At 37.5% G+C, this 14,645-nt stretch overlaps 2 protein-coding genes across 2 annotated transcripts; one reads left to right on the forward strand and one right to left on the reverse strand.

The window, feature by feature from the left end:
* Positions 1 to 1,350: 1,350 nt before the first annotated feature.
* Positions 1,351 to 2,272, forward strand: LOC111911726 (histone H2A). Its single transcript, XM_023907477.3, has 2 exons — positions 1,351 to 1,657; positions 1,863 to 2,272. Exons 1-2 carry the CDS (start codon positions 1,448 to 1,450, stop codon positions 2,103 to 2,105), a joined length of 453 nt encoding a protein of 150 aa, XP_023763245.1. The 5' UTR covers positions 1,351 to 1,447; the 3' UTR covers positions 2,106 to 2,272.
* A 515-nt stretch (positions 2,273 to 2,787) lies between these two features.
* LOC111911725 (arginine biosynthesis bifunctional protein ArgJ, chloroplastic) lies at positions 2,788 to 5,973 on the reverse strand. Its single transcript, XM_023907475.3, has 17 exons — positions 5,811 to 5,973; positions 5,383 to 5,508; positions 5,159 to 5,282; positions 5,009 to 5,082; positions 4,887 to 4,931; positions 4,776 to 4,826; positions 4,625 to 4,693; positions 4,495 to 4,553; positions 4,345 to 4,414; positions 4,181 to 4,261; positions 4,000 to 4,086; positions 3,780 to 3,902; positions 3,640 to 3,702; positions 3,488 to 3,565; positions 3,254 to 3,399; positions 3,103 to 3,173; positions 2,788 to 3,013 (listed from the first exon to the last, which is right to left on the reverse strand). The coding sequence occupies exons 1-17, from the start codon at positions 5,874 to 5,876 to the stop codon at positions 2,931 to 2,933; spliced, it is 1,416 nt and encodes a 471-aa protein (XP_023763243.1). The 5' UTR covers positions 5,877 to 5,973; the 3' UTR covers positions 2,788 to 2,930.
* Positions 5,974 to 14,645: the final 8,672 nt, after the last annotated feature.

The raw sequence follows: 14,645 nt of genomic DNA on the forward strand, positions 1-14,645 counted from the left end.
GATTACGCCCAATGTACGCAATAGGTTCCTTTCCTTTCTTATTAAGAGCTTAATCCTTAAACTCTTTTGTCCAAATTCCATATCTAGCCCTCAAATAACGTCTTTAACCATAAAGTTTCCAACTTTATGGTCTTGCATGGCTATTAAGTACCTAATAGCAAAAACCCTAACCTCCTAACCCATTTGGATCTATAGCATGCGCTACTCCAAAAAGTATAAAAAGACAATCCATTTGGATCTATAGCATGCGATACTCAAGGACACTATTGGTTAGGGACAAAATCACACAATAACATCATACAAGCCAAGTCTAACCACATAACCATCAAGGTATGAACTTTATGCCTTCCAGAGATGTAGGTGGGTACAAAACTTTCAGATCCAAGGTTGTTTAAAGATTCCAAGTGGTTCTTTGTTCCTTCTTTTTCCTCTATGAACACCAAAACACACACCAATGGGTCAAGAATGCTCAAAACAAATTAGGGTTTGCAAAGGGGTCAAAATGGGATTGGAGGTTGATGAAATGAAGAAGACTTGGGCATTAAGGATCTTTAAATAAGGTCAAAACCCTAAAAAATTAGGGCTTGCACCCTGACCACTGGCACCTAACGTACTTGGGGGTTATGACCACCATATGCATGCCATTTCAAAAAAATTACAAAAATGCCTCCAAGGGGCGAAATGCAGTAAATTCTTGTAACAAGGGTTAAAAGTGAAAATACATCAATATCAAAATGTTACGGTATGGTTGGTGTTGTGATTACCACTTTGTGACAATTAATTGTTAGTAGTATGCTTGCTGATATGATTACCACTACATGTGAATTAATTATTAGTGGTATATTTGGTGTTGTGATTACCACTATGTGGGAATAAATTGTTAGTGGTATATGTAATGTCACAAAAACATGGTAATTTTTTTTTTTTTTCATTTTTAAGATAAATTAAACACCAATTTTTTATTAAGGTTACATTCAATTCAAACCGATAAACCATAATTCAAAAATCATAATTATAAGAAAACACTACTGAATCTCGAATCATAAACAATTGATGTGTATAACTTACATTAATTACTAGGGTCAAGTATTTGAATTTACTAAATTTGACTTAAATAACTATTTTACTTTCAAAACAATGTCAAAAAGTAATTAACCCTTTAAAAAGAAATAATGCGCTTCCTCCTTATTTCCCTTCTCCTGATTGGTCAATCCAAAACCACACGGATCAAGCAATTCCCAGCCTCACCCGTTGATCAAACCCAATCTAGCGGCCAAAATCATCACCACAAAAACCAATACTCCAAGCGAAGAGAAGAAATCGCCATATAAATAACACCCCCACATATTTCTCAAAAACATCACACACAATAAGTTTAATCGGAAAAATCACAGGCGCTTTCTTCTTCCGTCAGGTTAATTTCCTAATTTAGTCGTTGAAAGGTGAAATGGACGCCGGAACAAAGGTGAAAAAGGGTGCCGCCGGAAGGAAGGCTGGTGGTCCTAAGAAGAAGCCGGTTTCCCGCTCCGTCAAGGCCGGTCTTCAGTTCCCCGTCGGCAGGTTGGGTCGTTTCCTCAAGAAAGGCCAGTATGCAAAGCGTGTCGGAAGCGGTGCTCCGGTCTACCTCGCCGCCGTCCTCGAGTACCTTGCTGCTGAGGTATTTTCCGGCTTATTTATTTACAATTACCTAATTCCCCTTCGTTGCTGTATCAATAAATTGAACATTGAAATTGAGTTCATTAACTATCGGTAAAATTAACATTGGAGTTTTCTACGAATGCCATTATTTGCAGATCTATTTTACTTTTGTATGTTTATTAATTCTGAAATTCGAATTTCTTTCCCAATGAATTTGTAATTAGGTTTTGGAGTTGGCTGGAAATGCTGCCAGAGACAACAAGAAGACCAGAATCATTCCCAGACACGTTCTTTTAGCTGTGAGGAATGATGAAGAATTGGGAAAACTTCTTTCGGGCGTGACAATCGCTCATGGTGGTGTTCTTCCAAACATCAACCCGGTTCTTCTGCCCAAAAAGGCTCTTGACAAAGCAACCAAAGAGCCTAAATCTCCATCAAAAGCAACCAAATCACCTAAGAAAGCTTAGTGGATGGATATCACAATCCATCAGTTGGTTGTTAATCTTCTGAACATTTGTTTGCGATTTAGGGAAAGTTAGTTATTGTAGTCTCTCTGTACTCAGAATATTATTGCTGGATTTAACTATGTAGAACAACATCTCGTTTGTTTGAAATGAAAATTAGTATTTTTGTATACACGATTCCCATATCCTTGATTTATTTTCATTTGCTGTGTTCATTGCTCATAAGTTTGAGATTGGATCGTGTTGGTATGCTATTAATGATGATGGCGGTGCCATTACCATAATATGACTGTTTTATTCGATGTTTACGATTCTGAACGGGTTATTGTTTTTTTAGCATTACTCGTACTCTGTGGACATAATAATTTGAGAATCGATAGATTTGCATATGTAAAGTTTTTTTAAGTGTTGCTTTTATATGCAACTGGTGTTGTCAAAATAACTTGCTATGAGCATCACCAGCCCCTTTCAGGTAATTACTAGCTGCTGAAGTACGTGTTGGGGCTTATAGCCAGAAATTGAATGTGTCATAAAACAACGTTTTTGTTTTTCTTCCTGAATATAGATGCATGATAGGTGATGTTTTTAGTTTTCTTTTCATAACAACCAATTAACTGTCTGGAATTAGTGTTTTGACTGTGTTTCTGCGTCTTTATTGTTTAGGTGTTACAGAATACAGAGCAGCTACTGAAGCTAACTGAATTTAAGTTCCCAGAATCACCATAAAGTAACACACAAAATATCCGCAAGTACATCTTCGTTCATATATATCTTATAGAACATAATAAAACTGAAATAGCAGAGTCTATACTCTCTAGTCTCTAGTCTCTAGGTGGTGTACTCTGCATTAATCTTGACATAATCATAACTTAAATCACATCCCCATGCTAACCCTGTTCCTGGTCCATCCCCTGTTGATGTTCCACCCAAAACAAACAAATAAATCACTCAAGTTTCTTGTTGACTTAATGCAGAAATAACGACTTAATAATAAAGTCACCTATGGATATTTGAATTTTGACAGTGCCATGGGCATCACCAGCCTCTTTCAGGTAATTACTAGCTGCTGACCTGGAACACTCCCGCATTTTCAGTATTTCAAATATCATGTATCATGTATCATGTATGTGAGTGTATGGTGTTATTGTTACCTATCAAATGGAAGTGGTTGGCCTCCTTCCATAAGCAGAATATCTCCAAGTGCTATTCTAAGGGCATTTGAGTCAAAACAAATCCCCGCGTACCCTGCAGCACAGGCTATCCGCCCCCAATTCGGATCCCTACCATAAATTGCCGCCTGATAAAACCACCCATAAAAACCATCATCATTATATCATTGGAAACAATTATTTCACCTTCAAATATCAACATATTAATCATCATGCCTTGGTAAGTGAAGAAGATGCCACTGAACGTGCAATCTTTGCTGCTTCACTTTCACTCCCTGCACCACTCACTGTCACCTGCATCATTTCCCATTTCCATAAATACCCTTCTGCCCCAAAAAAAATAAAAACAAACAAACAAACAAACAGACCTCTATCAGACATGTTGCCCCTTCTCCATCCCATGCTATTGATTTGGCAAGCCCTTGCATTACCTGACAAATATCAACAAACAAACACTTGTAAAAATGCATATAACAAAAAAAAGGGTAAATTGGGAATTTAAACACACCGCATCAAGGCACATTTGGAGTTGGTTTCCTTCAGAACTGTGTAATGATGATATCCTGTTTGATCCAGATAAACCACTAGCCAAAGCAATAATGGTATCATTGGTGCTAGTATCCCCATCTACCTACAACATTTCATAAACAATGTTTTAGTTATTAATACACGCATGTCACAATTGGTTAAATGACTAAAATACCCCTCAATGAGATGCTACTACTTACAGTGATTTGGTTGAAACTTCGATTCACAGCAACCTGTACCATCTTTCGCCAGATGTCAGTATCTACACAAGCGTCAGTCGTTATAACCTGAAAATTAACAATTTTTTTTTTGTATCAATTAAATTGTTTTACAAAACATTTTGTCGTAATAAATTAATCATATAGCAATATTAGTACATACACCAAGAAGTGTTCCCATGTTTGGGTGGATCATTCCGGAACCTTTTGCCATTCCCCCGATTCTTATACGGCTTCCACCAACCTTCAAAAATATATATATTTTTTTGTAATAAAACGATAATAAATGAAATAAAAAAAGAAAGCAAATAAATACAAATATGATACCTCAAACTCTACTGCTACACTCTTGCTCACAAGATCAGTTGTTGTTATTGCCACAGCAGCAGAATCTGCTCTGCAAACCAAAAGTAGAATCGATAATTAATTTAACATTTAAAGGAAAGGAATACAAGGAGTTACAAATTACAACATTACCCCTTGACACTTGATGAAAGCAAACTAATTAACTTAGGAAGTGAATTAAGAAGAGGCTCCTGCACATAATATGATAAGTCAAACACATGGTCAAGACATTGACTATAAATGAATTTGCTGTGTTATTTACCTTCTTTATTCGTTGACCAATTACTCCAGTTGATTCTATCAAGATTTCATCAGGGCTTACTTGAAGTAACTGTAGAATTGTGAACTATCAATATTATTTTCACTGTGTAAATAGAAATAAATGAAAACAATGAGGTTTACACTTTACATACATTGGAAAGGGCATTTGAACAATCTATTACATCTTGGTAACCTGCATCCCCCTGTAAGGGCATATACGTCATTTTACATCATGGGTAACAAAAAGTTAAGTCAGAAATTACCGTGGCTGCATTTGCTTGACCAGCATTTATCAAGACTGCACGGGCCTAAAGAGGTAGCATAACTGAAATCAGTTAAATAAATTCAAAAGATTTGGTAATAAAAAGTTATAGAGAAAACTCACTGTTGTAGATTTTTGTAATGTACTTTTGCAATAAAGAACGGGTGCAGCTGCAACCACGTTTCTAGTAAATGCCCCTGAAGGAAGTTTGTCAAAAGATTTGATCAAGCAATTTTACACTACTAGAAGGCTAAAATAGTAAATTCAACGAACCTGCAGATATGGCATCTACATCACAAGTGACAAGTGCAAGATCAGGCTTCTGTCCTGCTGCTCGCAATCCTCCATACATCCCTGCAGCTTTGAATCCTTCAGCAGCAGTAACTCCACCAGGAATCTTCCCAATTAAAATACAAAAGATTCAACAGGTTTGGGACTATGATGAATGATCCCTACTTTTGTGTTAAAACATGTCTCAGAATAAGGAAATGCATTACCTGCTTCCATGGTCCTTCAGGCAAAAATATTGGAGCTGCTGAGATGAAATTTGATGCCTCTTTTACATCTATCGACATGGAAAATACCCGAAAATCTCTTTTTGGAGAAGCAAATGAACCCAACAGCTGCAAAAAAGAACATCCATATGTTCAAATCAGATATAGTTTTAGTTCAAATGTTAAATAAAGACGAAGAACATGTTGTAATTTTAGGAGTCAGTTTCGAGTAATGTAGTAGAAATTTCCTCATGTTTTAGCCCATTTAAAACCCACTTTTACGATGAATGAAATAAGAAAATTTAGGGTTTAGAGTTTTAGCTCCTACTATAACATGGTTCCAGATAGGCGCAATTAAACAAATGCAGACGCACAAAACAATCGAATGTATAAACTTGACAAAATTTGAATTAAGTTGACTTGATTCTGACCTTTCGAGAATTGAATTCAGAGAGCTTAAGTGAAACAAATTGGGGAGGAACACATAATGACGACATTGTTTCTTAGTAGTATTTGAACCTCCTCGGAGAAGAAGCAAGCGTTCAAGTTTGTATGCCGGCGTAAAGTGAAAAAAGAGAGTTAGGGGTTACAACTTAGAAGCGTATTAAGTATAAACTAAAGTTGTCACATATAATCACATTAGTGATTAGTCATAATTGGATGCTGGACTTATTACAATTATTAAGTAACTAAAAAATATAGAGATATTATAAGATTTTGTGATTATCTCCTATGCCTTGTATTTAAGCTAGTTTCTAGTTTATTTGTCATCCTTTCCTTATTTCCAACTATGATTTTGTATTTATTCTTAGAATCCATTAATGAAAGATAGATTTCTCTTTACCAGTTTTTCATGATATTAGAACGGGTCAATCAGATCTCACAGAACAAACCCTAAAGCAATGACACCACCATGGGAGGAGACGACTCGGGCAAATCCGGAACCAAAAAGATAACCATGTTGACACAAACTAACCATATTACATACATGCGTCTGAGTATCCCATACAAATGCATAGACCTGGAAAACCTGTCGTGTCGTGTCAGGTTCGTGTCGTGTCAAGACATTAAACGGGTTGAAAGAGCTTGACCCTAACTTGACCCATTTAATTATCGTGTCAACCCGTTTATTTTCATGTCGGCTTCGTGTCGGGTTTTGGGTTAAGATCTAGACCTTGTAAATATGTTGTTTCATGTCTGGTTGAAACATTTTAAAGATTGGAAAATAGGAGTTATGGATACAAAAATAAAAAAGTGAAACATTGGAGTTAGGAGACGGAATGAAATTTTTTTTAGTAAGTTTAGAAGGTAAAATGAAAAGAGTTGAAGTTGGGGAGCAAATGAGATAAGTGGAGATGATGAGTAAAATTAAGTAATTTTGAAAATTTGAATATTGTTTATAATTCTTGAGTTTGGCCGACTACAAGTCTATAACATATAATATATTTATAAAAATATAAAATCTATAATAAATAATATATAATTAAACGGGTCATATTCGAGTTGGAAGTCTTGACCCTAACCCTACCCATTTAATTATCGTGTTGTGTCGTGTCAACTCGTTTACATAAACATGTCAAAATCTATGACCCTAACCCGATAATTTCGTGTCGGGTTCGTGTCGTGTCATGTTTTGCTAGGTCTACAAATGCATGTAAACGGTGTTCTTATTGACGGGAATTATGGATATTGGGCTTAAGAGATGAAAAACTTCCTATTTGCAAAGAACAAAATGAGATTTGTAGATGGGATGATCAAACTATCAAATGACAATTCCCCAAATTACATGAGGTGGATGCGTTGTGATGCTATGATCAAGTGTTGGCTCACCATGATGATGGAAAAGACAATCAGATTGAGTGTCAAATACGTGAACACAACTGCAAAGATATAGGCTTATCTTGAAGAGTGATTTGGCAAAGAAAGTGCTCATCGTGTGTATGAATTAAAGCAGGCCCTCGCCACGACTCAACAAGATGGTAGTTCAATATCGGTTTACTACACCAAATTGCGAGAAATATGGGAGGAGATTCAGTCTATATCACTGACTCCAACGTGCTCATGTGGTAAGTGTACATGTGATCTTGAGAAAAGATTGAATGAAACTAAAGAAAAAGAAAGATTATGTGTTTATGATGGGTCTTAATAGTGTTCTCCACCGTAAAGACAAATTTTTGCTTCAAAACCAACTCCCATGTTGGGAACAACTTATCATTTTTTTTATGAAGATGAACAACAAAGAGCCATCACAACTAATGAAGGCAAGGGTAATATGATCCAAGACAACCTTTGCTGATATGGAATTAAGCCCCATACTAGGACTCACAAGTGAGCAATACCATAAGTTGATCAAACACTTTTCTAATGAAGACAATGTTAATATGGTTAACATAGCAAGTAAAATATATACAAATAATTCATGGGTTGTTGAAACAGGTGCAACATAACATATGACTGGAAATCGTAATCTCTTTGAAGGTAAGATGAATTGTAATGGTGAAACTCCTGTTATCATACCCAACGACGATTATGTTCCAGTAGAAGGAAAAGGAACCCCAACCTTACCTAATAGGATTAAAATCGTTGAAGTGTTATATATTCCGAAATTTGAATGCAACATTCTTTTTGTTAGTTGTTGGACGAAAGATCTTCATTGTTATGTGATGTTCTTTCCTAATTTTATTTTGTTGCACATGACCTATAGACGAGGAGCTTGATTGGCGCGGGACAATGTGACAAAGGTCTTTATCGTATGGCTTTGATAACAAAGAAAGGTGCAAGAATTATGCTTCCGTTTGGCATAAGAGATTAGGAAACGCTTTCGAGGCAAAATTGCATCAAGTAGATTTTTTTAGCTAATTTTACTTCTGAATTGAAAAACAAAGTTTGTGATTCATGTATAAAGGCTAAACATACTACTTTACCTTTTTTTGATAGTTCTATTAAAACTAGTGAATGCTTTGATCTTATACATCGTGATATATGGGGAAGCTATCATACACCATCTTTATATGGGGCACGCTACGTTCTTACAGTCGTTGATGATTTTAGTAGAGGGGTATGGGTATTATCATTAAGTACAAACATGAAGCAAGCAATTGCTTAATGGATTTTTGCAAAATGGTCAAAAATCAGTTTGGTAAAAATGTTAAGAGAATAAGAAGTGACAATGGGGGTGAGTTCACAATACATTAGGCTCAATGATTGAATTTTATGCACACCAAGGAATTATTCTGGAAACCTCGTATCCTCACACCCCACAACAAAATGGGAAGATACATAGTTATGAGCACATGAGGGTGTTTGGATGTCTTGTGTATGTAAGAAACAAAGAGACTGTTGACGTATCCCATCGGGAATCCGTCAAAGATAACGGAAGCGCTAGTTTGACAAACGAATCGATCAAGAAGCAACACGTGACTAATGTTGGGCCTTAGCCATCGCCCTCGAGACCCCGTATCTGTTCCTTGGTGCCCAAGCGCCAAGGCTAGCATTGAAGACAAAATAGTACCAAGAGTTCCCCAAAGCGACAAGTGTAGTGCTCTTGACGCCGCTTCTGGCAGAATCTACACCAATAGCGAACAACCACCCATAGAACACGATCCCCCAATCAAAAGCAATCAACCCCTGCTAAACCTGACAAATGTAGAAGATACCATTAGGGATTTGTTCCCCCTAGCCACAGGTATAAAAGGCACCATTCTCCCCCAAGAGAAGAGGCTAAGATCTTCCACCCTTTAACACTCTCTTTACGCTTTCAACCATCTCTCTCTCAGACCACCACTGACTTAATCGTCGGAGTTCATCGCTAGTTTATGGCGACCGACACCCACTGCAACGACAAATCCGACCACGACGACCACCACAACGCCCTAAAGGGAACCGACCACACAATCACAACCAACACTCATCAGCAACCATTCATGCAGCAGGCAGGAACCAGCACCTGGTGCCCGAGCACCATCACATCCACTATACAACAAATGTATGCAGGTCACCTGTCTTCCCCGATGGTCGCCATGTTGCGCGTCCCGCTATTCGAGCGCGAAGACCCGACGTTAGCTGCTTGCCATTCTCCACTCCGGTGGCATATCACAAAGAGAATAAAGTATATAAGTTTGAAGTGAGGGGGAGACTGGCTGTTTTTGTAGGATATCCTCAAAGGCCAAAAGGGCTACAAGGTTGATAGTGTCATATTTATACACATTTCTAGGTAGTATTTTAATTAAGCTATAATTTGTTTAATTGCAAAGATATTTGGTATTTTTAATATTTAAATTATATTTTGCAGCCAAAAATGGACATTCTCGAAGAAAATGATTAAAACCGACAAAAGCTGTATACTTGGAGGACTGGAGCTGAAAAAAGATACAAAAGGATGTTGCTGGACAACTTGACATCTCGTCAGTATTTTGACTATATCTCATGACTCGTAGTTTCGATTGATGAGATTCAAAATGACTGAAAACTAGACGAAATTTCGGACGACTTTGGTTTTTGAGCCAAGTGCTAATTCCCATTTATCATGATGTGAAGAGTATAATTTCACAACGTGAGATTGATTCTTCTAGAAGATAGCTACGCGGAATGCAGTTTCCTTGCCGAACACGAATTCTACTAAGATCACAACGAGAGAACTTAATTCTCACGATGTGAGACATGATTTTTGGAATATATATATATATATATATATATATATATATATATATATATATATATATATATATATATATATATATCCCTTTGCTCATTTCGACTTAGGGGGTTGGCTAAGACATATTTTGGAGAGATAACCTAAAACATCCTTTGGAAGGATAAAGTGTTTGAAGATAGAGAATTTGAAGATTAAAACACTACATACGGTTTTCATTAATTTAATCATTTCAATTTCTTATGAAGTTGTGTGTTTACTTTCAGATATGAGTAGCTGAATTAGTAGACTTTCGTTTAGTTAGATGAAACCTTAAAACTATGAGTTAGCTTATTATTTTATGGATTTTATGAAGTTGGTTTTATGCATGTGTTTGATTATCATTTCCTAGCATGTTAAAGTTTTGATCTTTGTTGCTTTAAGTCAAGTTAAGTGTAGTTTAGTGACCATTAAATTGCATGAACTTGCTTACCTAGTAATTTAGTGACCATTAAATTCCTAGAGCTAAAATTGACTACATCTTAGATAAGTAATAAAGGTAACAACTTTAATTGTGTTGGAAAATATAATTGTGAACATAATTGTGTTTGATTATAGATAATTATCTAGATATATCTTACATAGCCCAATTATCATTATTAAACAATTATGTGTTTGCTTGTGTATGACCATTACATAGTAGTACATGAATTGGTATAAATGTTAGTAGATCGGACCAAGATTGCTAATTACATATAAACTGGTAACCAACTTTATTAATCCATAGATAAGATCTAACCATAGGAAAAGGTGTATTAAAAAATAAACGAAAGTGTTTTTTAATATCTTGATTACAATCGTTTTTAGTTGAGTGCTTAAGTTAGTCTGAACTTGTAAAAACAGATAAAAACCCCTTTTAATTTTTGTATGATTTTAGATTAATTTTTAGTAGTTACTTTAGTATATTGAATATGTTCCCTGTGTTCGATACCCAACTTACTTTACTATATTATAAACTGACTAGGTACATTGTCTATAGGTACAACGAGCACATACATGCATATCGATAAGTGTCACGAAGACAACTATACTCCTCCAACATAATTCAACAGGGTAAAATTGGTGTCATCAACCCATAAGTATAGTAAGGATACTCACCTCAATCTGATGATAAACAAATCTGAAACGACCCAAAAATACGACCCAAAAATTTCAATTTTTATTATAACAAAACCATAAAACCAAGTATCACATAATAAAACCATACGTTGCGTGTTTCAAAAACCATGATAAAATACTGTGAGAAAAACTGTATCACAACTGTATCCAAACATATCAAGAAACTGAATCAACTCCCAGGACAAAAACTGAAGCTGTGGTGTGTGCGATGCCATCATCCCGAGCTCTTCCCTTTGCTTGCGGAAGTACCTAAAACCAAAACTGAAACTGTAAGCACGAAGCTTAGTGAGCTCCCCCAAACTACCACATACCATACAATACATATAAAACACATACTGGGCCTTGCCCACTGCATCGGACCGAAGTCCGGAACTAGCTGCATCGGACCGAAGTCCGGAACTGACTGCATCGGACCGAAGTCCGGAACTGACTGGGACCTTGTCCCCTGCATCGGACCGAAGTCCGGAACCGACTGATCATAGCATAGCATAACACATATCAACTAATATAGACACATATACTGCATACTGCATCAGACTGAAGTCCGGAACATATAACACACAAACACGCTTGAATCACATAGACATCAAGCATACTGAACTACTGCTTCGGACTGAAGTCCAGAACTACTACTAACTAAACGGGCCGACATTGTGGCCATAGACCCGTTCCTACTCGAAGGAAACTCACCTCGTGAACTGGCTGCCGTGTGTATGGCTCTGGAAGCTAACTACTGCTGCTCTGGTATCTCCCCGGCTACAAATCCATAAACACACTCAATCAAATGCTAATCACTGCACTGGGTCAAAATGACTCTTTTACCCTTGGTCAAAGTCAACTCTCCCGGTCAAAGTCAACCTACAGTTGACCTGACTCGTCGAGTTGGGCCTCCAACTCGCCGAGTCTCTAGTCTCACCTCTCAACCCTACTCGTGGCTACTCGTCGAGTATGGCATCGACTCGACGAGTCCCCTCTTCGATTCAAGAACCCAGGCAAACTGCATCCGACTCACCGAGTCGTATGAACAACTCGACGAGTTGTTCTTGAGCTAAGAAGATTGCCTTGGACTCGTCGAGTTGTATGAACAACTCGTCGAGTCCCTCCATTACTGAGTCTAACCTCCGACTCACTGAGTCCATCCTACTGCTCACTGGCCTCCAATCGGAATCACTCAAAGGGTAAAGATCGGGGACTCGCGACCTCACTCGCCGAGTCCAAAGAACGACTCGCCGAGTCACATGCATGCAGATCCTAAGAACTCGATTCTGCTCAACACCACCGCATACAAATTATAGATCTGAGTTCCTAAGGTTGATTTACCACATAAAGTTTCCAACTTTACGTGTACATACACATGAAAAAGGAGATAAAGGCTAAAAAGGCACTTAGAAGAGTAGATCTAGGGTTATCATGCAAAATGGCTCCATAATGGTGATAGATCTATGATTTTGGAATTGAAACATGGCTAGATCCGAAGGCTAATCAATCTAATGTGATCTCTCTACTAAGAAATGGCTAAAAGAGGCTAAATATGCTTGTTAAAGAGAAATCAATCATAGAAACAGCAGGAATTCGGCTAATACCTCAATGAACTCTGAAATGGGTGCAAGACCTTGGATCTTCTTCTTCTCCTTTGGATCTAGCCTCATTCTTCTCTTCAAAACTTCAAGATTCACACAAGAAATGCACAATTACTCAAGGAAATGATTAGGGTTTTCTAAACGATGCTCTGAGGGTGAAGGGGACGAGTTTGGGGGCTCATAAGGTGGTTTAAATAGGGTGCAAACCCGAGGATTTAGGGTTTTTACCTGGCAGGCAGACTCGCCGAGTCCCGAATATGGAATCGCCGAGTCGCCGACTAACACGTGCTCGAAAACTCGACCCTACTCGACGAGTCAGGCCATAGACTCGCCGAGTCCCTCAAGAAAACTTCTAAATAAATGCCACTGAAACAACATACCAGAGATGGGGCGTTACAAAATCACACACTCAAGGTGCTACTACCACGACTCTTCACACTGTACATATCCAAACATCCCCCCTAATTAATAATCAGGGTAATAACCCATAATAAATGGTTCAAATCATATTCTATCATGTTAAGGGTAAAAGACCATTTTACCCTTTCCTCACTTGACCCATCTAACCAAGACCCAAACCCATAATGACCCAAGGCCCAAAAAAGACCCAAATGGACTTATGGTGGGTATGCCATGCAAACCACCCCATTATGCCCTGTGTACCGGGCCACAACAGAAAAGGCAATATGGCTTAACCCGTTACGTCGTACGTACCTAGAGGGTACACATATCGTACTCCACTGATGAAAAAAACTTATATTAAGCTCTTAATGCTTAAAGTCCAAACGTCCAATTCATAGATCTAACTCTTGGGAAGGTCTTAACTGATAAAGTTGGTAACTTTAAGCTTTTGCATGGCTTAAGAGGACCCAAGACTACCCTTGGTCCATAACTTCATAAATAGACCAACAACTCATGCTTGGATGGACTGCAACCCTCAAGATCCGAGTTTTATGACTTATCAAACTAAAAATGGCTAAAAATGATACTAAAAGGTTCTAGAGTAACTACTACTAACAAGATCTAATCCATGGGATCAAAACATGCCCAAAACATAACCCAAAACTAGATCTAAAGCAAAGAGCCATAAAGTTTGAAGCTTTATACCTCCAGAAGATGCTAGATGAAAAACCAAGCCTGGAGCCACAAACTCTAAGCTCCCAACACCTCACCAATGGAATCCGTCTTCTTCAATATGCACCAAAACACACAAAGTTCACTCTATGAGCTCAAGAACATCATAAGGTGGCTAGCGTTTCTAAATAACAGAAATAGGGAGAGTGGGGGTTAGTTATGAAGAGGCCTTGAGGTCTTAAGATGTTTAAATAAGGTCCAAACCCTAAAAATTAGGGTTTGGGACATGCATGAGTACGCCTTGTATACTTGAGTGAACCCGCGATCCTCATTAAATGATCTACGCCCGACGTACCTATCACGTACGCCATACGTAGGGACCAACTTGGAAACTTTATGAAGAATGCCTAGTACACGAGCATTACAACATCAAAAGGAATGATCATGAGTCAAAGAAAATACACTCTTGACTTATCAAACTAAAATACACTCTTTTCCGATAGAACAAAACCTCAAATTAGATCGATGTGAAGAGAGCCCTCAGATTGAAGCCAATCAATACAAAAGATTGGTTGGTCGTTTATTATATTTACAAACAACCAGATGTAACGTCCCAAAAATCATAGTGAAAATTTTCTTTTTCAAAACTATTTAATAACTATTCCAAAATCATCTATCAATAAAATATATAAGGATGATATGCACAATCACACCTTTTGTAACACTCTAAAAATTTCAACCAATTTAAACTTTTCAAAAACAACCCAGTTTCATAAAGTTATTACAGAAAGGTTTTCAATACA

Source organism: Lactuca sativa, chromosome 2, assembly GCF_002870075.4.
Source record: "Lactuca sativa cultivar Salinas chromosome 2, Lsat_Salinas_v11, whole genome shotgun sequence".
Taxonomy (NCBI): Eukaryota; Viridiplantae; Streptophyta; class Magnoliopsida; order Asterales; family Asteraceae; genus Lactuca; species Lactuca sativa.